We start from the raw sequence: 26,282 nt of genomic DNA on the forward strand, positions 1-26,282 counted from the left end.
GGTTAGAAATACCAGAGTAGAAATGGGAAAATATCACAATGGACTTTGTCACTGGGTTACCTTGTACTGCTAAGGGGTATGATTCTATCTAGGTTATTGTTGATAAACTAACGAAATCAACTCATTTCATTCTAGTGAAGACAACATATAATGTTGATAAGTATGCTCAATTGTATATTAATGAGACTGTGCGACTGTATGGGATTCCAATATCCATAATTTCTGATAGAGGTCCTCAATTTACTTCTTGATTTTGGAGATCTTTCTAAGAAGCTTTGGGCACTCGATTGGATCTCAGTACTGCTTTCCACCTGTAAATCGATGGCCAGTCTGAGAGAACCATTCAAATACTTGAAGATATGTTAAGATCTTGTATTTTAGATTTTAGTGGCAGTTGGGACCGTTACTTGGCTTTGGTAGAGTTTGCTTATAACAATAGTTATCAATCTAGCATACAAATGGTCCCATATGAAGCACTTTACGGCAGGCAATGTAGGTCTCCTATTGGATGGTTTGATATTGGCGATTCTAAGCTTTTGGGACCAGATTTAGTACAAGATGCTATTGAGAAAGTGAAAATAATTAGAGAAAGATTAATAACAGCCCAAAGTCGACATAAGTCTTATGTTGATAATCGACGTCGAGAGTTAGAATTTATAGTTGGAGACAAAGTATTTCTTAAGGTGTCTCCTATGAAAGGAGTAATGAGATTTAGGAATAAGGGTAAATTGAGCCCAAGGTATGTTGGTCTATTTGAAATTCTAGAGAAAATTGGTGTAGTTGCTTATCGTTTGGCGTTACCACCTGAATTGTTGGGCATTCATCCGGTGTTTCATGTATCAATGTTACGGAAATACTTATATGACCCTTCTCATGTAATTGAAACTCAGAGGATTCAAATATCCTTAAACTTATCTTATGAAGAAGTTCTAGTGGCTATTTTGGATCGACAAGTTAGGAAGTTGCGGTCGAAAGAAATTGCTTCGGTGAAAGTGCTATGGCGTAATCATTCTCAAGAAGAAGCCACATGGGAAATTAAAGCTGATATGCGTGCTAAGTATCCACACCTATTTATGGATTAAGGTAAGCATAAATTTAAATTCAGAGGACCGAATTTTCTAAGGGGGGAGAATGTAATAACCCTGATTAAACTTAAAATAAATAAATAAATAAATATATAGGTTAACTTGCTTAAAGTGTGTTTATATTAGTTCTTAAAATAAATATAACAAGTTAGAGACTTGGTCTAGTGGCAGCTGAGGAAGACTTCATATATCAGGTCTCTAGTTCGAATCCGAAAAAGACTAAATGAAGAATCAATTTTTTTTCCTTCTTTTTACTATGCAAAATTACCAAATTGCCCTTCTCCCATTATGATATAATTCTTTCTCTTTTCCTTTCTCTAGCAGAATTGGTGCGTGAGTCAAGAAAGCTATAGGCTTCACTAGAAACTTTGAACCCTTGTCATTCAGCCCTTCATCCATTATCATCATCCCTATCATTAAACTACTCACCAGTAACCTTAGGAGTGCTAGAAAAATCTACTATAGGAGACGTTCAATGACTGGTTGTTCTCCCCTATTTTTGCTTCATTCTCTCTTATCTTGCTGTCTGTGAATGGCGCAAACGTTCCAAGCTTCCTCGTCGTTTTCCTTTCGTCCGTTTCAAGTACTGTAAGTTTGCCAAAAGTCTTTTACTCTTCTCGCGTTGGAGTCATACAGCAAACCTTCTTTCTTCTTCTTCTTCCTTTCAGCTCATTATACAGAGCTGTGACTCATCTTGCTTCCTTGTTCGGTTTTGGTTGAGTGAGGTACAGATTATGGGATTTTTTTCTGTTGCTACTGTCAAGTTTTTCAACTATGTTCTTAGTTTGTTATGCTTCCTTCTACTCGTCCTGATTCTTGCTCTATTTTCTCAAATTTCATTCATATGTTGCTAATGAATGGAAGAAATTAGCTCGCTGGAAATTGGTGGATTCGATTCTCTTCACTTTCTTTTAAATAGTGCTTTATTTTTCCTCTTGCTCAGCCATGAATTTCATTTTCCTCTTCCCTATTGTATGCCATTGGATCAGTTGAGGTGAAGAATCTTGATCCCTTCTCTTTTTCTTCTTGGTAACTAACGCACCTATGGGTATGATGTGATAATATTGAAATTGCTTTTCATTTCTTGATTTTCTGTTGCTGCCCATGACTGAATTAAAAAAAAATATGCAGTAGTATTGAAGAATGATGAAGAAACAGATAGGTCATAATGTTAGATTTAAATTGATTTTGTTTGATTTGGTTAATGTTAAAGAATTTATTGAGGTGAAATTGGAAGAGACAAGCTTAGATATGTTATTGGTGCCTATGAGATGTCATTGAAGGGCTTGTATGAGAAAAAAGATTTTAACTTCTAAATATTGATGGAAATTATTGATTAGGAATTCACCTGTAGATCTATAAAGGAATTTAAATTATGGGTTTACACATACAGTTATTTGTATATTTGAAGCTGGTTTTATTTTGGTAAACAGTTGAAGGTTTTAGATTGAAAAGGTGGAAGTAATGCACCTAAGGTAAGTGGTGCAAAGATTGGGAGAAAAATTCTATTCTAAGAAAATAGAATGGCATCGCTAAAGTTTTATGGAGAAAGTAAGAAAAATGAATAATGATGTTTGAATTAACTTTAAATCATAAATTTAGTTTTGAATTTTTGATGGTGGTTAGTAAGGGGTGTGTTATAAATTAAAAAAGTTATTAAAATTGTATATATTTATATTTATAGGGTTTGTGGAAGAACAAGACCCTGAAAAAAATTAAAAGAAGAATACTTTCGGGAATTTAGAACTTCAACAGGTAAGTGAATAGCATTCCTTATGAGTATTTATTGAAAATATTTTATTAAAATATTTCATTTTTATGAATGATGTTAGTTTTAGAAATTTTGAAATAATGATGAAGAATAGTTATATTATGATTTGTGCATTTTCTCAAGAAATATATTTCTAATATTGATGAAGGCAACTTTGCCTATTGAATTTCAAAATTTCTTGATTACATGATTAGCGCAAGTTTGTACATTCGTTATAGTGTATCGATTTGACAAGTTTCACATATTTGAAGTAATTCATGCGAGTTTGATCTTGAGAATGAAAATTTGACTTCACAAATAATTATTTCTCTTGCATGGTTGAAATGGGATTTCTAAGAGAACTCTATACAGAACACTGCTACTAACGGGAGTTCCGTTAGTCCATAGTGCGCTGTGGTTAAATACTAGCTAGTTTGTTTCGTGAGTTTTATTCTCACGTTTGGTATTCGTGGGCTTTGTACCCACATTTGATTTCGTAGCTTGAGCTGCGTTTGGTTACTTACCCTTGTGGGCTGTGTGTCCATGTTTGTTCCGTAGTTATGGCTGCGTTTGGTTATTTACCCTCCTGGATTGGTGTGTCCATATTTGTTTTCGTGGCATAAGCCATGTTTGGTTATTTACCCTTATGGACTGAGTGTCCATGTTTGTAATCTATTCTGTTGAGTTCTCAAAATTTTAAATGTTGATTAATATGTGTTTTCAAAATTTACTTGATTTTAACTAGTAATTTGTATCACTTTGAGTTATATGAGAGCAGATTGTTTTCTTTAAGCATGATAATATAAATTGTTTTCAATTTACTTATTTTATAAATATGGTTATGACTTACATGTTTATAAATTTTGGTGGAATTGCTTTTAACTAGCTGACACCATTATTAAAAATTATTGATTAAAATTTTAAGAATTTTTTTTCATGGGAATGCTATTCACTGTAAAATTATTTTGGCCTCAAATTTGTTAGCTGACGCTAATCCCACCAACGACCACTAAAAGGGCAACTAGCTACAGTGGGTGAACCTTTTTGATTGGTATTGTTACTTTAATGTAAATATATAATTTATATGCCTTTTTGATTTGAAAGAAAGAGTAGATGCTCCACATGGGTTGTTAATAAATCTTATTTTTGGTCTGTATATTGGTTGTTGGCTGGAAGGACCTACACTCCTGAGGTATACTGATATTTGTAAAAAAAATTTTGTTGTAGAATTTTCAGAAAATGCTAGTTACAAGGGAGGTTCTACCGAAATTTCTACAAAAACATTGACACTTTCTTATGATAATGAATTTAAAGAAGTTATTTTAATTCTCATATGATTTGATTGAATTTTGTTCTTTTCTTGAAAAATGGAATAAATATTCATTTGGAGGCTCACGGGAATGTGAGAATGGTTCACACTCGTGCTGGTCACCCTCTATTTTTGGGGTGTGACACAAACTCACTAAAAATTCACACAAAGAAAAGGGAGGACAAATTAGAAAGCTTACTTAAGTGTTAAACTAATGTAGATTGCCTCTAAAGTGGCCAAATGATAAAGCCCTAGCAGCCTAGTGCTCCCTCTTCAATGCCTCTTAGGTTTTCTTTCTTCTCTCTTATTGAAATTAGATGTAGCCCACGTCTGATTTATTTCAGAAATTGGCTATGCAAGGGGAGTCTACCACGACACATGGCACAGCAAGCTAGTGTGCCAATTTTGGCCACTCACTCAACTTCGATTGACTCAAACTCCATCATAGTTCACTTCTAAAATTGTCCAATGATCCAGTAATCTCATTAGCATTCTGAAAACACCATTAACTTGAAAATTCTTAATTTTATCATTTTACCCTTTATTTAGACTTAAATTCTAAGTTTAAATTTTGAGGATGTTATACTCCAAAAAATCTAAGGTGCAAGAGATGTATAGCTTGATAGGAGAGACATGGTGTAGGAAGAGGCCATTAGATCTAAGGACATACCATAAGAATTATCTAATATTATGTTTGGATAATTAAAAATGTATGAATTTGGATTTGACCCAAATCCAAATCCAAATTCTCCCTTAATTTTTTTGTAATTTGAAATCATTTTTAAACCTCTATTACTTCAAATCCTAACTCAAGCTCTTTTGTAATTTAACCCAAATGTATGAAGGCTTAAATGACTTGCCAATAGTAATAGGATGGAATTGCCAAAGTTTACAAAAACAAGCAACTACCATTGATCGGGATAGGACAGCCAACTTCTACTGAGATCGAACTAACAGCGACAATAGGGACCAGACGACTGACTTCCATCAGTATTGGACCAATGATGATGATCGAGACAAGATCGACTATGATGATTAGGACTGGATGGCTGACTTCTACCTAAACAAACTGATGATGATGAAGGGAAGTAGATGGCAACTTCTATTGAGAACAAATCGACTACGATAACGATAACTGAAAATGCAACTTCCATCAGGCAAGGACCGGATGGCTGCCTCCCATTGCCATTGCCTTTAGTCTAGTCGCCTCCTTCCATCACCATCAGTGTGGTTCGATGTTGGTGAAAGTTGGTTATTCGGTCCCTATCATAGCTGTCGGTCCTATCTAAGTAGAAGTCTATTGTCTGATCCCTATCGTCCCCCTCAGTCTAATCCTGTAAGAGTCGGCCATTCGATCCTCGTTGTCCCTGTTAGTTCAGTCCTAATGAAAGTCAGTCATTTAGTCCAAGTTGTCCTTGTCTGTTCAGTTACGGTCATCACCGTCGATTAGGTCCTGGTGAAAGTTAGCCTTTCGATGCCTGTTGTCCCCTTCGATCCAGTCCATGTCATCCTTGTTAGTCTAATCCTAGTGAAAGTTGGCTGTTCGATCCCTATCATTGCCATTGATCCAGTCTTGATAGAAGTCAGCCTTCTGGTCCCGTCATCATCGGTCCTTGTAGAAGTCGGTTGTCTGATCCAGTTGGAAGTTGGCCGTCCAATCTAGGTTGTCGCCGTCAGTCTGGTCCCTATGAAAGTTGGTTGTCGAGTCCTCATCTTCATTGTCAGTTTGGTCCCAATAGAAGTCAGCCTTCCGGTCTCGTTATTTGATCCCTATAAAAGTCGATCATCCAATCCCCATTGTTATTGTCAATATGGTCCTGGTAGAAGTCAGCAGTTGGGTCCTCATTATTGCTATCGGTCTAGTCCTAATGGAAGTTTGTCTTTTGATTCCAATCATTGCCGGTTACTGTGAAAGTCGACCATCCTGTCCCAGTAGAAGTCGGCCATTCGGTGTAAGTCATCGCCATTGGTCCAGTCCTAGTAGATGTTAGCTGTCTAGTCTTCATCGTTGCAACGGTCTAGTCTTGGTAGAAGTCGAAGGTCCCATCTCGGTCATCATCGGTGCCATAGTCCTAGTAAGCTTTGTTTGTCCGATCCCATTGGAAGTTGGGTATTTGAATCATTGAGTTTGACTAATCTTTCAATTTTCTTTTAAATTCAAATATAGACTTTAAAATTTAAAATTTTACTTTAGATCCAAACAAAGAATTTTAATATTGTAATTTGAAATTTTTTATATCATCCAAACAAATAATTTAGAATGTAAGAATTTTAAATGTGAGATTTTAAATATGAGATTTTAAATTTAAATTTTCAACTTAAATTCACCCATCCAAACACAAACTAAGAGAAACATGGAGTAACATTCTAAGTTGCCTGACCTCGAAGGGTCTTAGTTCTCATGAGAAGGTGTAAAAGCCAATGCTCAAAGACAGGTTCAAGAGCTTCAACCTAATATTCGACGATATATACAGGATATAGAGCATGAATGACAAATAATTTTAGTTGGAGCTGAGGGTGTTGATAACAATGTGGTAATTCTGACATACAGAGCATTCTCGGGAGGTATTTTTAGTATTTGGACCCAAGAAGATAGATAGAGAAGTACATAAAATATCAGCTGATGATATAAAAACCTTAATATCTCACTATGTTAACAGTATGTTTGTGTTTTGATGGGGCCAACATTGCTTTACTTTAATTAGTTCAAGGGGAACATTGCTACACTAAATAGTTTAGGAGTAACATTGCTCCTTTATATATAGTTTAAGAATAAAATTTCACTTTAACCCTAAAAATCAAAAGCTAATTTAGAAAGCACATAAATAAAAAATGTTAACATTGGGTCATAAAATATTGATAACAATACATTTTATGTTATAATTGTACATAATAAAAAGTAAAAAACTTTAACAACATATTTGATTCTAGAGTTTATTAAACGTGAATCTAAAAGAAATAAGTAACATGTTCTTGTTTAGAGTTTATTATCATGTGTATATTAAAAATATGAAAAATAAACCAATAAGAGTTAGTAGTCTAATGGAAGGAGGTCAACGTAGTGAACCAAAATTCAATTTTCACCTTAGAGAAATGCATGCGTTTGGTGTTTTCTACCAAGAACAATTTTGTAAACTCATATATTTTTAATTTCAAATAAGAACCATGGTTCATTATTAAAATTTTAATAATTTAGAGTCTTTAATTATAATTAATGATCTTATGGGCTCTTTAGTTGTCATTTGTCTTAGATCAATTCTATATGATTAAAACATCCCATACATGTAATTATTTAATTTGATGTCATATCAACAATAATTAAAGGGGAGAATATCAGTAAATGATCCTAGAATCAATTTAATTTCATAAAAGACTGCTAACAAGTAAACATTAATAATTTACAAGTGAAATTTTTATTTTAACAAGTATTCAATCATCTAGATTCTTATAAGATATTAAATATTTTCAGAAGTTTTTCATTGATACTCTCCCTAGTAAAACAAAATCTAATAACCAGCAATACAATGTTTGCAATTATATCAGCAATCAAATAATTTCGGGAATTGTTTAGCAATTGCATCAAATTAACCTCTTTTATCCTAGGTCTGACTTTGAGTCAACGGCCAGGAAGCCTGTATGCCCAAAAAATATATATATATATATATATATGGGGAAAATATTATCTAAAGACGTTTACAGAGATTTTATATAAAAAAGAACCTTAAAAATCTTAAATTTTACTGCACCTCCAAATATCTATCTAAAAATAAGATTTTGTGATGAAAAAAACTTAATTATTTCTAACATTTTATGGATGCATAAACAAACATTCGTTTAAAGTTTTGATAATTAATCATATGTAATTAATAATAATTAATTTGAAAATGAATAAATTATAAACATTGATAGTACACGGTTAATTATATAAATATTAGTCTTGCATAAATAACTATTCATTCATTTTTTGAAAAGTAATCTTATATAATTAACCGTAGCTCATTTGAAATTAATAAATGACTATAATCAATAGTATATATTTAATTTATATGTGTTGGTTTTATATAAACAAACATCACTTAAAAATGAATATGGAGGAAAAAAAAAAAAATTTAAAGTAATTAAGTAAGACAGAAAGACAGTGCAACTCCAGCCTGTCTTCCATTAAAGGAGCCAATATGGCTAGAGGTAACTATATTCTTTAAAGTCATGGTTTTCCCCCCCGTTTTTCTTTTCTTTTATTTTGTTTTTGTTTTTAGAAAAGGCATGGTCTGATCTACGCCATTAGTTGCCGGTTGGCAATGAAACGTCTACTTCTTACTTTTTATTTCTTTGTTTATTTTTGACCGAAAAACTTTCATGCCATACAAATCGGTAAATCCAAAGGGGAGAAAAAGGAACTGGCCCGAACACCAAAAAAAAAAAAAAAGGAACTGGCCCAGCTGGAAACAATTAATTCTTTTAATTTTTTTGGATTTATAATTTTTAAAAATAATGAATTAAGAAAAATTTATAATGATGAAAAAATTAATAAAAATTAAAAATATCAAGCATAATTTTATTTTTCTTCACATTTTAATTTTAATAATTTTAAAAATAATTATTATGCTTCTCAATTTTACAAATTTATTAAGTATAACTTTTATCTCTATTTATATCCCAGATTTATAGCCACGGAAAGAAAACATAAAATCTTATTTGTGTATATCCTGCAATCTCCCAGTACGAACACACACACGCACACCAAAAACACTAAAGAAACAGATCATACGGTCGGTGTCTTCTTCAGTTTAAAACAGCAAAGAGTTTTGTGCTTGGAACTCAGATTAGATTACTCTCAACACAAAGGATATTTTCTGAGTAGAAACCAGAAGCAATTCTAGGTTCGATAATCATGCACACTTCTTTATTCGGTTTTAAAAAAATAAAAAATTGTTCGAGTGTATGTTCGCTAATCGATATCAGTTTCTTGATTAATTTCTTCCATCCTTAGAATGATGATACTCCATCTCTATCCTCTCTCTAGTTTCATTTTAATTTCTTTCAGTTCGTCCACACAAAAATTTCTGAACAAAAGTAGTACCTCATATTTTCTTCTATGATTCATCTTCCTTTAGACATTTCTGGAACTTGAAGCTTAATTATAAAATATCTTGGTAAACTCGCAGGAGGGTATTGTGGTAAATGTATTAAAATGCTTTAAATTTGTGGTTGAGACACGAGATTCACTACTCAAATAACTCTATCGCTGAAGAATATATTCTCTTCTTCTTCTTCTTCTTCTGTCTTTCTCTGTCTTAGCGACAAGGTGCTATATATGTGAGTTTCTTCTCAATTTGAACCGTCGTCATTTCCCTCACAGGTGGGGATATCAATGGCGTCTTGTGAATCATCAAGCCCCAATATTTATCAGATGTTGAGTCACATTATCGACATCAATAAGGAACCAGAAGTTCTGAACACATCCAAGTGTAACATCTACAGAGTCCCATGTAGTCTTCGGAACGTGAACGTGGAAGCCTACACTCCTCAGTTGATTTCCATAGGACCTCTTCACTATGGCCATGAAAATCTGAATCCAATGCAACACCAGAAACTACGATACTTTGGTTACTTCTGGGATCGCTTCAAAAATGAGGAAGCCATGAAAGTCTACAAAGAGTACCTTGAAGCTGAAGAACAAGCTATACGCCATTGTTATGCAGACAGGTTTCAGTTAATCAGTAAGGATGAGTTCGTGGAAATCATTCTTTTGGATTCTGTTTTCATCATGGAGCTTTTTCTGATAATGAACAATCCAGAACTACGACGACATCACAAAGATGATATTCTATTGAAACAAACATGGCTGAACAAGAGTGTTCAGAGGGACTTGTTGCTGCTTGAAAATCAGATTCCATTGTTCATCTTGGATAAGCTGTATACAACTGTGGTTCCAGACTCTGAAAGGCGTGGCAAGTTTATTGAACTTGCCTATGATTACTTCAGGTGTTTTCATCCTTATCAAAAAAGCAAATCGTATCACGATGAAGCTGAGAAATCAAGTGGGGATTACAAACTTCCAAAGCCAAAACGGGGCAAAGATTCTTCAGTTCCGTCGTCTCAGAAGGAGTCTTCGTACAGGTTTGCCTTAGAAGAGAAAAAGTGGAAAATTACTGAACCAATGCACTTTACTGATATGATTAGGTACATACTTTTACCCCTATCTATTATTTATATAAAGTGGAAAGAGATACAAAATAAACGAGAATCCAATCTATGCATAAAATAATATAACTTTTAATTACCTTTTTAAACGTTCTATAAGTTGTCGATTTTCTATTTAAATTTTAACTACAATTCAGCTCTTATAATTTATTGAGTTAATATAATGAATTTTATAAACTGAGTTGTAAGAAGTTCAAAATCTACAACAATTAAATTGTTTTGAGTTAAAAAACTATAAAGATTAAGTTGTTTTATGTCAAATTTTAAGGACTAAATTAATAATTCAAAACAAGTTCAGGTACCAAAAGTTACTTCCTCTAATCCTAATTATAGAGCAAAGCTGACGAACTTTAGAATGACAGTTAATATTCTTAAATTTTAAGAAAAAATTATGACTTTTCAAGTTTGTCCTTTGCTGAAATTAATGACCACACAATAAAATATATCTAAGAATTAAAAGCTTGCTAACCATTTGGTGCAATTGACGAAGGATAATATTGAAAAAAAAATAAACGACTACATCAATCTTCACCTTATATTTAGGATAAAATGTGACTTTAAAACTTTGTCTTATAATTAAGACCAGGAGGAGTATATTTTTCAATAGAATAATAATGAAACACAAGATTAAGTAGTATTGAGTTAAAAAAAAAAAGAAGAAAACTATGAGAATTGAGTTGTTATAAGTCAATAAATTATAGAGAGAATTATTTTGAGATAAAGTTTAAATATTAAATTGATAATTAAGAACGAATTTAGGAACCAAAAATTATATTTTTCCTGGCATAATAATGAAACACAAATGGCTAACAAATTTTTGTGAGGATTTGATTTGACTAGGTACTTCTACCTCTATGAGAATCTGACTCTCCGCCAAAAAGGATCATCTTGTTGTGTTCTTAGGACTGCAACAAAGTTGCGGGAAGCAGGAGTGAGCTTCGAGAAAACGTTTGACAAAAACTTGCTTGACATAAAGTTCAAGAAAAATCCAATCTTGAGCAAGTTTCTGTGCTTGGGTTGTATATCAAAATTCATATGCTTCAAAGCCCGTTTACAAATCCCACAGTTAAAAATAGACAACACAACAGAATGTGTTATCAGAAACCTCATAGCCCTTGAGCAATGTCACTATGCAGATCATCCTTACATCTGCAACTATGTCTCTTTCATTGACTCTCTCATTCACACCAAAGAAGATGTTGAATTGCTGGTTGAGAAGGAAGTTATTGTCCATGACCTTGGGAGCGACAAGGAAGTAGCAACTTTGGTGAATAGTCTCTGCAAACATGTTGTGACAGATAAGACATGTTATAAAGACCTTATAAATGATCTGGATAGACATTACCAGAAGGTTTGGAATCATACAATGGCTTCACTGAGGTTGGTGTACTTTCGAGATCCTTGGAGAGCAAGTTCAACTGTGGTTGGAATTGTTGTCCTCGTATTCGCAATTTTCAACTTTTGTCGAGTTTATAATTCTGTAATTTTACATCACGGGTCTCCGCCATTTTGGTTTTGAATTGGATTTTTTTTTTTTTGTAATGGTTGTCCTATGATATAGCATTGTTAATTCATTAGTTGGTTATTTACTCGTTAAAATTGAACGGTGAAATGTATCGAAGACGTGATGTAGATTCATAATTACTAAAGTTATTTATCAATATATATGCGCGCTTTTGTGTGCGTATAAACAAAGCATTGTGGCAAAAACAGATGCATGGTGTTACTTTATTTCAGTTATATTAATTTTATTGTTGAGTTGGAATCTGTCCTTGATTTTAGAGCGCAAAATCATCATAGTGAGAATGGAACAGTAAATAAAACCATATATTTTGTTTCAAAATCATCCCTTTGGATGTTGAATAACTCGCAATTTAGAGAGTTATAAAGCAAGTAACAGTGACTGAATAAAGAATTGCATTGCCACCAAATGAAAAGTGTACAGGAGGCGTATATATACTGTGCAAGTTGAGTACTGTCACGTGATACAAGCGCTGGAACATATAATAGACGTAGCCCTAGAGACAATTCTAGAATAATGATTACATGGTGGGCTGAACAGACCATTTAGGTTCGTTGTGGAGAAGGTCATAGATGTAATTGCGCTGAGATCATGTTTTTAATGTCAACTTACAAAAGCCTTGTGGTTTGCATATCCTATTATTCCACCCTCTGGTTTTGAATATACTGGACTTATTTTTTGGTTCCTGAGTTTCTGACCTTTTCAAAAATAATGAGCTTCAACTAATTAAAAAAAAATCATCATTTTCCTAAATCAGATTTGGAGGAAAAGGAACTTAATTATTCATCCAGAAAAATCTCTCAATATTTATAATTTTATACATGAATATAATGGTTTTGTTCTATTTTGGATTTATTTTTGTCAATGGAATCCAATGATCTCTCCCCCGGTGCAACATAGAGATTCCTAGTCAGAAATTTATGAATATGATAGTTAGAGTATTTGGATTCACAAAGTAAAAAAAAATGATAGAATTTGAAGAAGCAATAGAATATATAAAAACAAAATCAAATGTATATAATCTCATATGATCAGTCCTATATCAGTTCTTAGGAATAGAGATAAAATATAGAAGCATCCCAGAATCCATCACTTGATTTGATATTTCATTAGGAACGGGTGTATTTTCTAAATTTGTTAGCGGAGAGAATTTTTGGATTTTTCAATAAGGGAGATTGTAAAATGTTCCGCCTTACTAGCCAATCTAGTGATCATGACCCATATTTATAGACTTAATTTTGTGATATTTATGATTTGGCCTCTCAACAAATTACAAATGTCTCCTTGATCTCTGCACATTAATTATAGCACAATTGTGCCCCTAAGCCTTAAAATTTTAATTTAAATAAATCACATTAATAAGGCTTAATTAAATAATGGCTATACATTTTTATTATTTACATGTGTGGTCTCATATGTTGAATTTTATTTCCAGCAAAAAATGGAAGGACTTTATTTTGTTGGGTTCTAATCCAATATGGTTCAGACATGTTCTAATTAAATATAACGGAAGAAATCTTGTCTAATTCGCTCCTCGGATTTTTATCTTGACTGCTTCAGGAAGGCTATATTGTGTATACTTTATTTCAAATTAGATTATGACATTACGAACAAAGCTCTACAATTGATTTGTATTTGAAGGATAATGATCATCAAATTAGGCTCTGTTCTCAACAAGCACTAACATTTTCCAAATCTTTTAAACTTCAAATGACTTCGTGTCCATTTAGTTTTTAATTTTCTATTAACCAAAAGTTAGTTTACTAAAAGTTTGTTTGAGAAAAGTCAATTTAATAAAGGTTAATTATTGTAACAAAATTTATGTTTAGATAATTTTTTTCAAAAGTTGATTTAGCAAACTAAAAGTTTTTTGAATTATATAAAATAAAAAAATGCTTTTAAATATACAATTATAAAAAATGACATTGATTTTTATGATTTGTAATTTTTGTTAAACAAATGTTTCATATTAGAAATATTTGAAAAATATGGGAGAAAATTTTAATTAACATTAAATACACTAAGAATAGAAAATTAAAAAGTTTAATAGGTTTTAATATAATATAAGAAAGAGGCTGACAAAATTCTTATATTATAAAAAACGGAAGTGGCAGACGAATTGATGCACGGGAAGAGAGGGAAAATGGTCAAATGAGGGTAGTATGGTAATATAAATACTATATACATATACATTTCAAAAGCTTTCCAAAGTCACATTGAGCAAATCTACTTTCTCCCACTTGTTGTTTCATTTAAAAAAAAGAAAAAAATTCATGTAAGGCCCTTTGACCACACTTAATAACAAAGAAGGCCCCTTAAACTTTGAAAATTCACTTTAGACCAAGGGTATTGAAGTAAAATTAAAATTCATAGTAAAATTACTTTATTGTTCCTCATCTGCCCTAATTTTCTATTGAAGTTCTTTATTTTCTTATATGAAATTGTTCATTAATTTATAGAAAGTTATTCATTTCCTTATATAAAGTTGTTCAATAATGGCATAAACAATTCCTGTAGATTAATGAACAACTTGATATAAGAAAATGAATAATTCATTTTACCATTATTATATTATACTTGGAATAAAATTAAGATTTAGTAATAACACAAACAACTCTTGTAGGTTAATAAACAACTTCATGTAAGTCAATGAACAACTTCGAGAATGAACAATTCATTTTATCATAATTAAAACATTTGGAATAAAATCAAAATTCAATAATGGGACAAACAATTTCTATAAATTAGTAAACAACTTCAGTAGAGAATTAGAGAAAATGAGGGACAATAAGGTAATTTTATTTTGTATTTTAATTTCACTTCAGTACCCGTAGTCTTAATTGACTTTTTAGAGTTTAAGGAGCCTTCATTTTCATTAAATGTGATTGAGGAGTCTTAAATAAAATTTATCTCCTAAAAAAAAATATTACCCAAACAACTTTTGTCTTCTAGAAAGTACTTTTACCCAAACAGTATTTATTTTACTTTCATTTTTTTGCCATGGATTGCAAATTTGGTATTGCACTTTAATTTTTTTCAATAAATAAAATATTTAATATTTTTTCTCCTTAAAAAAAATTACTCCCCTCTTTATTTCTTTTTAATTTAAAAACTGCACGAGTTATGGCATAATGTGTCTTAAGTACATGTTGAATATTAAGCTATCAATATCAATATATATTGATTATAAATCAATAGAAAATTGCGCTATTCACAATATCGTTCACTAGACTTGATGGGGGCATATCAAAGAATATATTTAATAAGTTTAAATTCAATGTAATTGTTTGGGTCCAAGATGTCTACACACAAATAAAGCCTAAAATAACAGGAAACGAAGAGTTAGGCCCAATGTGTTGTCAAATGAAGTAGAGCTCGGTTCACCTAAAGGACTGTTATCTAGACATGGAACAGTTCCTTGTACATGTAACATCAGCCATGACATTACCAAATATATAAAACACCAAACATGGAACACTGCTATGATAACTTGAATTAATCAAATCCCCTAAAAATGGTTATCATAATACAATGGTTATAAAAAGGTTAAGAAGTTGGGATTCTCAAAAAACCCTTTTTAAAAGTTTGTTTGACCTCAAACTATAATTTAAAATGAATTAAATGACAATGAAAGCAAGAGAATTATCCCATAAAAGTAATAAGAAATTTGAAATGTTCTTTTAGAAATGGCATAGCGCATCACGGTGCAATTTTCTATCAGTCGTTGTGGACTGCACAGAGGGAAAGATCCCTCTTTGTGCCTAGCACTGCGGCACAATGGTCAATGCAAAGTGGCATGCACATTCTGTCATGATAGCTAACTGTTATCATGACAACACTTCAAGCCAATTTTTGGAGCGTGCCATTTCGTCATTCGATGTTCGATTTGATCGATTCAAGTGTCCACATGTAGCTCTTAAAGCCACCTAGCTATTGGCACTAATCTCACACCTAAATATTAGACCAAATGAAATTTGGAAACCTATAACCCAAATTAGCACATTTTTATTCCAGAACAACAACCAAGGTGTCCAAGCTCCCAAACCAAATGTCAATAACTGTGGAACCACTTGACTCAATTCAAATGGACCACAAACAATTTATACATGCATTCAAACCACAATAACAACATTCCAGACAAGATTTAGCCACTAAAACCCCATATTTACCATAAGGAGTAAAACATACAATCATCTTGTAAATGGTTAAACAAACATCGTACTAACACAATACTAACACTTGCACTAGTATCTCAACTTCTCATAGCCATTACAACACAAATAAAACATTTAAGGCTGAGATACCCTATAGTACAATCGAATTTATGCAAATGCATACAAAAAGACATACATTTTTCTTAAGTTGGCATACGATACATAATTCATTACAAAACTGAGTTAAGGAGGAGGGCATACACAAATACTAGCTAATTCCCTCAATGCTCGATTTTACCTCCTTGGCTTTATCAAAGCCTTTATGAGTAAAATATAACCATAGGGTGAGTTGAAGACTCAATAACTAAATAATCTAATCAAACTACTTATGTGTGAGAATAGATAGTACATATATAAAGTGGCATCATAAACATATATCAAGTCATTTATCTACACATATACATACAATATGATATGCATAATCTATATACCACATTATACCCTCCTTATATCTTTCGACTGAGTTTATGGGCTGAGAACTCGATAGGACCAAGTCTATGTGATTGGACTGGCCCAAGCTCACTATTATAAGAGGCAGCCCCGACCAAGAGCATCTTCACCCACTATGGACCACAGACTCCCCTTGTCCATGAATACTAGTGGTGTCGATGCCCAATCTACCTTTCGTAGTATTGAAACTTCTAAACAATGTAATATAGAGCACCAGGGCCTCCACGATGCTAGTGTACCATATAGATTTCCAAACAATGTCCCTACCAACACACTCGAGTAAACTCCCACCCACTCATAATGATCATGCCAAACATATACTCAATGGTCCAAAACATAGTCATAAACATATAGATTTCACAAAATGCTCATTTCTACTTGAACCATAGAGTTTCAGAAATAATTATACTTAAAATATCATTTGGCCTTACAAAACTACAACACTAAAACATAAGTTTCTGTTTCACTTCACATAGTTTCTCAATCATAAATATTTCATTTTAATATTATATTAGTACAAAACAAGAACATTAGCTTTAAAAGCAATCACACAACCATCCAAACACACAAATGGGGAGTTTAGACAATCTAGTTACCTCAACTCTTTTATCACTAAAAGGGTTATTATGGTCAAACAATGGCTCCACACGTGTTTACTACTACTACAATGCTTAAGCAATAGCTAATCTATAAGATTAAACCCTTAATCATCAATCCACACACTAATTATCCTATTTCTAACACAAATTTAGGTACCCATCATACCAAAAAACCTTCATTTAGCCTGAACAATACTTAATAGCCAAGCACTTAAACAACACCATTTCATTAGCCATATTGCTCTTAATCTCCCAAATTCTACCTAGAGTTCATCCAACTCAAAGCTAAAAATTCCAAATCCAAAAAAAAAACCTATAAACCTAGGGTTAGAGGCTTGATTTAACTCCCTAAGACCTTATCTAGGCTAATGGGTTCATCCATTACCCAAGAACAACTGAAAACAAATCCCAAAATACCCTAAACTTTTAAAAATTTGAATACAGGGAGAGGGAGAGGTGTAGGAAGCTTCTTTAAAGCTAAATCTTACTCCAAATACTTTTAAAGTAATCTTAAGGTTGAGCCTTAGCACCCACTAGTTATTGCTCATTGCCTCTTTGAGTTCTCTCTTTCCCTCTTCTAAGTTTTGGTTTAATTCGCGAGTTTGATAAATGCTAATTTTACACGTGAATTGTGGCGCATGGCATAAAGATGCCTAGACATGTTTTGGGCCTCTTTTCATGCCACGGCATGCTCAAACTCTAATCTAGCCCTTTTCTAAGGCTGTCTAATGATCCATGAGCTACGTTAGTCTCCCAAAACATTATAAATAAAAAATTCACTTAATTTTAACATTATACCCTTTTAAATACCTAAAATTCCCAAAATTGAAATCTAGAATGTTACATTACATGCCTTGAATTTTGCAAGCCTGTGCCAAGTGGAGCAGATAGTTTGACACAAAGCATCCGGGCTCCTTGTTTGACGAATATACAGCATTAATGGAGCATTCTAAATAGGGTTCAACTGATGACAATAACAAACAACAAACACAAAACGCTAAAGCTTTGTCATTCTATTTTACCTTTTACATTACTTTGGACTTAGGAATATAGTTTTTCTTCTCCACTTTTTTATACTTCTGCAACTTTGTATAAACTTGTGCCATTAATCAAATTACTTTCCTTTAAACATTTATTGCATCTTCACATTCGGATAACCTATAGTAAAGAAGCCCAGGAACCCTTGCCTACATTGAGACCATGTGTCTTTGACACTCCTAGAATCACATTACCACGAACAATTTATGGCATGCCCGATGGGACACATGTGAAAGGTTTCCCAGATAGTGTAAGGATAAGAATGGGAAAACTTTCGTTAGTTCTCATGAGATAGGAGATGGTTTAGCACCTATAAAGATTGAAGGACCAATGGCATATGATGTTAAAGGGATAGGATAACAGGAGCCTTTGTTTCTAGTACCATCTAGCAACAATACAAATCAGGCCTTTAAAATAGGTAAGGACATTAGTACTTCTTTAATTGTTTTTAATAAATGCTTCATGGAATTTTTGAAATGGATTCAGGGCTAGATGGATAGGAAAACATAGGAGAACAACATTTCTAGGCCCTTTCTTTAGAATCCATATAGCATTAAGAAAACGAGCTCCAGCAAGCTATGATTGAAGCTTTGCAAGAGGGTATGAGAAACATAGCTGCATCTATGAAAGGAGGACTTGATGAGGCTGGCTATAATTATGTGCCGCTTAGGGGGACTTCTAAATCTACTACAAGTCCTTAAGGCCGCGACCAAGTAAGTAATAATCCAAACCCTCATTACTTTTCTAATACTAACCTGGTTAACAATCCCTTATGCTACATCTAGTATACCAACACAAGAGGCTCGACGAGCATGATAGTCACCCTAGAATAAGCTAACATTCCACCTGTATAAGAACAAATCTTGAATGTAGATATATTGAGGGATATAATACATGGTATATATGAGCCCAGGATAAAATTGTAACATCTTAAAATATTAACATTTTGTTTAGCTAGACTAATTAAGGGTAATTAAGTAAATTAATGTGGTAAATGGCCTGTGGATGTTTAAAGAGAACTAATAGACTTATTGGGTAGTGGTTGTAACCTTAAGATTGGGTGCAAACTGGAGTTGGGACACTAGACCTCAAAAGGGGAGAAAAATAGAAAAAATGTGGTTTTGTGCCATTTGTTGCAGTGTATGCATCATATGCCATAGTGCATTAGGCCAAAAATATGAGTAGTTACTTTCTACGCCACACGCCATGGCATGTGTGACGTGTGCTGTAAACTCTAGCCAAGTTGAAATATCTCCTTTATCTAATCTCAATTAAAACCATAATATAAGGTAATCAAGGTATTAACCCTAAGAAGATCATCAAGTTCGTAATTTGAAATAATAAGACCCCAAGTTCATCTCTGTGCCATGTGTCATGGGATAGGCACCATGTATTACGGCGTGTTGCATGTTATCAGATAGCATTTTTGCTGTCATTTGATAGCAAACCTGGGAAACTTTCAACAAGCCTCATTTCTCTATTTGACATCCAAATGAGATGATCTAGGTGCCTATGAAAAGCTTGTAACATAAATTAGCTAATGGCATATGTTTCACTTCTAAATCAAGTCATACTAGAAAGTTGAATACTCAAACACATTTTCACAATTTTTCTCACTTTTTATAACTAAAGGGGCGTCAAAAGCCCTATACATATGCCAAAAGCCATTCTTAACACCTAGACCATACTCACTAGAATTAGGACTACTTGTACAATACACCATATGCACATATACACTATTATATCAAATTTTCACTCCTCAATTCCATTAATACCAAAAACATAATGGAGAGGTTTTAGGATTACATTTCATCAAAATCATTCATATTATGTTTAAAACAACCCTTATTATACTTGTGCTAGTATTTTGACCTTATCAACATTTACAATTAACATAAATAACATCTAGGGCCCAAAATGCATTCCAGACATCATAAACAATTATATAGTACAAGTGTAAAACAATGCATCCTAATTGACAATATTTAATTTATTATAAAAAATAAATGATTTCTAGAGGCATTACAGTAGGAATGCATATTCCTAAGCCTGTAAAATGTTGAAATAGAGGGGTCAGCCACTCAATAACCAAGGTATACCTAACTTATGCAGTTGTATATCAATTGAACAAATACAATAATTGAAGTTGATTTTTTCTCGAAATATAAGTGCTATTACATGTAACACGAAATTGTCATTCCTCATTTAAAATCATATGCATAAATTTAATCTCAAATCGCATGGTATATTACCATAAGACACATAGACATGTGATAGTGACCCAATTTATTATCACGACTTGCCACAAACTTAAACAACCATGTGACATGTCATATAAACACATATGTGTGATCAAACCATATGGGCTATAGCATCAAATAAGGCTCTGTTCATGTGACTAGACTACCCAAGCTCACTAATTATGAGGTTTGATTCGGCCAAAGATCATAGGACTCACTCTCAAACCACAGTTTTCCCCACTCTTGAATCTGTAGGGTGTTGTATACCCTAAGCTAATCTTCTTGATAAACTAGTGAAGATAGCTAAGTTCTAGTCTCTTGACAAACTATAGGATAGTCACTTAACAAACTATGCGATAAAACTATACCCTCATGCACCGGAAGGTAGCAAAAAATATCATATAGATTTTCATTACTCCTCATTTTACTTATTTAACAAGCTAGCTGAACTCCCATCGAATGATCATGCATTGTATAATGCCCACTCATTTCAAAATTTTACTTATTCATTATTAGCACATTGGGTTCACGATAATACACTACCCAAGTGAGCATCTATAATATTTTCACAATTATTCTTCACTTTACTAAATCATCAATTTTCTTTATCAATAAACCAATCATCATATTCCCTACATCACATTTCTCATCCTAAAATATATATATATATATATATATATTTATAGTTTTGAAAATCATTTTGACATCAATTGCACATTTCAAGTTCAAATAAAACATTACATATTCACAATTCAACCAATTATCAAGGATCATGACATGCTTCACATTCGCAATCAAATCATATATGTCGATGTGCACATTTTTACAATTAACATTCAATTAACAAACAACTACCTAAAATAGGGTTCCTCTAGTTACCTCAAACCTTGAAAATGTCAAAGGTTAATCCGTCAATAATTAGCTTCCATGCTTGACTGCCAAGCCAAATATGGTGCTAAATGCTTAATCTATACATAATCAATTCTAAACTCATCAATATTGTCAAAACACATTTCCTCTCTCACATTTTCACTTCTAAAATACCCAACACCCTTATTTCTCACCTTTAGGCTTACCCATTGGGTTTGTTAACTCTTTATAGCACTATATAGCATCACTAAACTCCCTCATTCTCATTAATAGCTTAACACCCTTCATAAATTTTAGACATTAATGGCTTTAACCAACCAACAACCTCTAAAATGATTAATACTAGGTTTCAAATACTTTAAATAACTCCCATTAAATTCATTTAAGTTAATGTGTTTGGACCTATAATCTATATGGATCAAAAATCACTTCTATCATAAGCTCTAACTCTCAAAACCTTAGAAAAATTGGTTGGAAAGGGAGAAGAAAAGGTTAAAAGACTTAAAAGAGCTCCTTTTATCCTCTTCATGTCTTTCACAATCCCTCATTTCTTTCCTCTATTTTTTATGTTAGATTCACAACTAAATTCTATAGAAATTGTACTATGCTTCACGACATATGTCCCCACAAACTATGGCATGTGGTACAGAGAAGGCAGTCTTACGTCTGTTGGCCTTGTGTGCTCTAGTACAACATGTGGCATAAAGGCTTTTTTACTTTTTTTTCTCTACTTTTTTATGCCTAAGTAACTTAATTTCACTTTAAATCTAATTTATACTTGAAATTTCAACTAAAAACACTCATTAATCTTCTCTAACCACACATCACATAAATTCTACTTAATTATACTTAATTATTAAATTGTCAAGAGTTTAAATTTTTAAGATGTTACAACTCTTCCCTCCTTTTAAGAATTTTGTCCCTAAAATTTAATTAATCTAGTAGAATCAATAAATTCATACCTTATTGAAATAAGTAGGGATATTGTTGATTCATCTTCTCCTCAGTCTCCTATGTAGCATCATCGGGAGTTATACCCTTCTATATAACCTTCACAAGTTAAACTGTCTTATTTGTCAACTGTTTCTCCTTAACATCAACAATTCTCTTTGGTTTAGCTTGATATGTTAGATTCTCATGTAACTCCCCATCTTCGAGCTCAATTGTATGTGATTAGTCGTGTTAGTACTTCTTCAATTATGAGACATGAAACACATCATGCATGCCTGACAAGTAAGGAGGCAAGGCAATTTGATATTTCAAAGGCCCAATTCTCTCAAGAATATCAAAAGGCCTAATATATTTGGAAGTCAATTTCTTTGCACTAATAAACCTCCCAATTCCAGCTATGGGCGTGACCTTTAGAAACACGTGGTCACCCATTATAAATTCCAGTGTTCTCCTCCTCTTATTAGCATAGCTCTTCTATCAGCTTTGAGCAATCAATGGCTTCTGGCAGATTGTCTCAATCTTCTTAGTGGTTTGATCTACCAAATTTGGACCTATTATGCTTCTCTCATTCAACTAGGCTAAACAAAGAGGTGATCTATACTTCTTACTGTATAAAGCCTTATATGGATCCATTTGAATGCTTGCATAAAAGCTGTTGTTATACAAGAATTTTGCCAAAGGAAAATTCTTATCCCAACTGCTACTTTACTCAATGGCACTTGCTCGCAACATGTATTCTAGAGTTTGAATAGTTCTTTTTTTTACCATTAATCTAAGGGTGATAGGCCGTATTAAATTTCAGCTTAATACATATGGCCTGGGGTAATTCCTTTTAAAAGTTTGATGTGAACCTTGGATCGATCTGATACAATCTCTTTTGGAACCTCGTGCAATCTCACAATCTCCTAGAGGTAAACTTCTCTAAAGAGTAGTCAAATCTAATAGCCAGGAAATGTGCAAACTTAGTCAATATGTCCCCAATTACCCAGATGGTGTTATGGTTAGAAGAAGCACATGGCAACCCCATAATGAAATCCATTGAGACATAATCTTATTTTCACATAGGAATCTCTAATGGTTTTGGCAACCCTAAGGATCTCTAGTGTTCAATCTTCACCTTCTGACAAGTCAAACATCATGAAACATAATCTGTCACATCTTTTTTCATACTATGCTACTACCACCAACTCTTCATGTCTTGATGCATTTTGCTATCTCGTGAGTGAATGGTGAATTTACTTTAGTGATCTTTTACTAGAATGGTCTCTTTACTCTCCTTGTTGTCTGGGACACATATCTAATCTTTATATACCATAAATCCTTATTATCATTCCTTCTCTACAATTCTTCTTCTTCCTTGCTTGAATCCCATCACGCATGTAGAATCCACCTCTTATGAAACCTAATTGATTCATGGTTTTTCATTTAATACCTAAATTCAAAATACCTCCTCCTCCTCCTCCTCTACTATCTATCTACTAATAACCATCCATGGCTTTGATCTTCTCTCTTATTAAGACCCTATAGTGAAGACTTAGAATATGAGGAGAACTAGCAATGACAATGTCGAGGCTCTTTGTCACTAGTACAAAAAAGACTTTTTACAGCATTAAAAATGACTTTTTACAGTAGTTAAAGAGACAATGTTATTCCAGAGAGTGTAGAAAGTCTCTCTTTTTACATCGGTTATAAACCCGATGTAAAAAATTTAATTTTTACATCGGTTATAGAGCCGATGTTAAAAATTATATAGAAGAAAATTAAAAAAAATTTACTTTAACTTTTTACACCAGTTATTACCATAACAGGTGTAAAAAGTATTATATTCTACAACGGTTGTGGTAATAACTGGTGTAAAAAGTATTTTATTTTTTATACTATATTTATTTTATTGATTTTACCCATTCTTGTGCATAAAAATTGTGAAAACAGATAGCCCAATTAATTTACAATTGTTTATCAAGTATTTATCAACTATACAAAGCTATTTAACTATTAAAAAACTAATAATTGTCTAAATTGTCAAAATTGCCATTCCTATGCATAAAAATTGCTAAATTAGACAATTCAATTCATTTACAATTGTTTATCAAGTATTTATCAACTATACAAAACTATTTAACTATTAGGAAAACTAATAATTATCTAAATTGTGTCAACTATCAAAATTAAAACATGTCTAAAAGTAACAAAAAACCTCACAAGTTCTCCATAAAATAGGTTGCCCAACGTATGCTGATGTCTTCAATTTCAGCTTCAGAAAATGCATCCGAATTGTCGAACATCTAAAATTTGATTCATAAAATAGACATATTAATCAATCTCAAATAACATAATAAAATAAAATTTTTAAAAATATATTTACCTCTTTTGTAAATTCGGTCATGCCTAATGTGATAATGTTGAGCATGTGCTTCATGAAATATAGACTGCACAAGTTCATCCTCACTGGTTGTCTATGACTTTGTATAAGAACAGATCATAAAAAATTAGTAAGAAATATTAATAATTGAACATATTAATAAAGTATAGCATTACCTTTTGGCTCAATCCATGTGGGATCCTTGAGCTCATGTCCATGCTTTTATAAGACTACATTTTGATATGTTCTCATTGCCCTATGATCAAGATTACCAAGTTAGTAAAAATATTCAAAAAAAAATTAAATTAAATAGTTTAGTAAAAGTATTCTTACAAGTCTATCGTCTTTTTCATTTCTTTCCCAAGTTTATGATGGAGGGAGCATAAAAAGACGACATTGTTACTCTTCATTGAAAGAATAAATAACTGCCAATGGTCCCTACTAAATATGATACAAGTTAAAGTAAATCCATATTAAAAAACTATTAATTATAAATTGATCCTTACGAGTGCACATATGGAGCAATAAAACGTCCTTTTTGACTTTACATATTCTCTGTTGGAGGTACGTGGCCCTTAACTCTGGAGTATTACCTCTCTCTGTCATATGATGAGGGCAAAGGAATCCAAACTTATCACCTTTGCCCGATGTAATGCACAAATGATGAAGATACCTACAACAATGCAATTATATTAGTTTACTAAACTTGATGATTAACTTTACTTACAACAATGCAATTATATTAAAGAACAATATACTTACATCATAAATAGTTTAATGTGTGGTGTGGTAAGTTGATTATTCGACAGAAGTCGAACCAAATCTTCTCGTTCAATTGTCACTATCATGTCTTTCTTGCCCACAACCTCTGGATCTATTTCTAAACTCTTGAATTTGAATGATAAATCATACGCCATTAAGATCATTCACTGACGTAGAGTCAACGAGGGTTGTGGAAGCTTTGGGAGATTCGGCGAGGAAAGCTTCTACATAATAAAAAGGCAAGAAATAGTTAATAAAAAACATATATTAGGAAGTTGCTACATAATAAAAATTTATGAAATTTTGTACTACAGCTTGAACCAGATTCACAAGTCTCTTAGGCCATAGGATAAAATTGCCAACAGCTTTAACCACAGTCTTCACCTCATCAGTAGGGAATGGAACTAAAGCATCTGGCACTTTTGGATCTGCAACCACCACTCTTACTTGATCATCTTGAATTTGCTTGTGGTGGATAGTTGACCCCAAGCTATAGATGCTACCAAGAGCAACCAAGCGTTTATTAGGATCTTCCAGAAATATTTCATATGGTTCACCAATATTGTCACTAGAAGGACCCTTTGACACACGCTTAAGAATATTACTCCCTTTTGTACTATGAAATGCAGGAGACGTATGAACTGGTTCAGCAGTTGTCTCCTGTCATGAGCTCATCATGCTCATCATCTCTTCCTTCATTTGCTCTTTCATTTGTAGAAGCCGAGCTGCAAATGAAGCTTTAAACTCATCCTTAGTCTGCTACCTTACAGTAGATATCAATGTATCAAGCTCTTCTCTAGTAACCACACCTCCTGAATTGGGATGTGCAGGTGCTCTAAAGTAGTCCTTAATGCCCACACCATATCCAACGCCCCTCACACGATCTGGATACTTTGGCTTGCTTGCAACAACTGTTAAGATATCAT

The 26,282-nt window shown here is 32.8% G+C and overlaps 1 protein-coding gene across 2 annotated transcripts; it reads left to right on the plus strand.

The window, feature by feature from the left end:
• Nucleotides 1-8,882: 8,882 nt before the first annotated feature.
• On the plus strand, nucleotides 8,883-12,047 carry LOC129288999 (UPF0481 protein At3g47200-like). Of its 2 annotated transcripts, XM_054925833.1 has the most exons (3): nucleotides 8,883-9,024; nucleotides 9,504-10,327; nucleotides 11,189-12,047. In XM_054925833.1, exons 2-3 carry the CDS (start codon nucleotides 9,516-9,518, stop codon nucleotides 11,865-11,867), a joined length of 1,491 nt encoding a protein of 496 aa, XP_054781808.1. In that variant the 5' UTR covers nucleotides 8,883-9,024; nucleotides 9,504-9,515; the 3' UTR covers nucleotides 11,868-12,047. The 2 variants fall into 2 exon arrangements, with proteins under 2 accessions (XP_054781808.1, XP_054781807.1); XM_054925832.1 differs by lacking the exon at nucleotides 8,883-9,024 and having other exon boundaries at nucleotides 9,472-10,327.
• Nucleotides 12,048-26,282: the final 14,235 nt, after the last annotated feature.

This window comes from Prosopis cineraria, unplaced genomic scaffold (assembly GCF_029017545.1).
Source record: "Prosopis cineraria cultivar Desert tree isolate PC_DT_omini unplaced genomic scaffold, ASM2901754v1 PC12, whole genome shotgun sequence".
In the NCBI taxonomy this organism is placed as follows: domain Eukaryota; kingdom Viridiplantae; phylum Streptophyta; class Magnoliopsida; order Fabales; family Fabaceae; genus Prosopis; species Prosopis cineraria.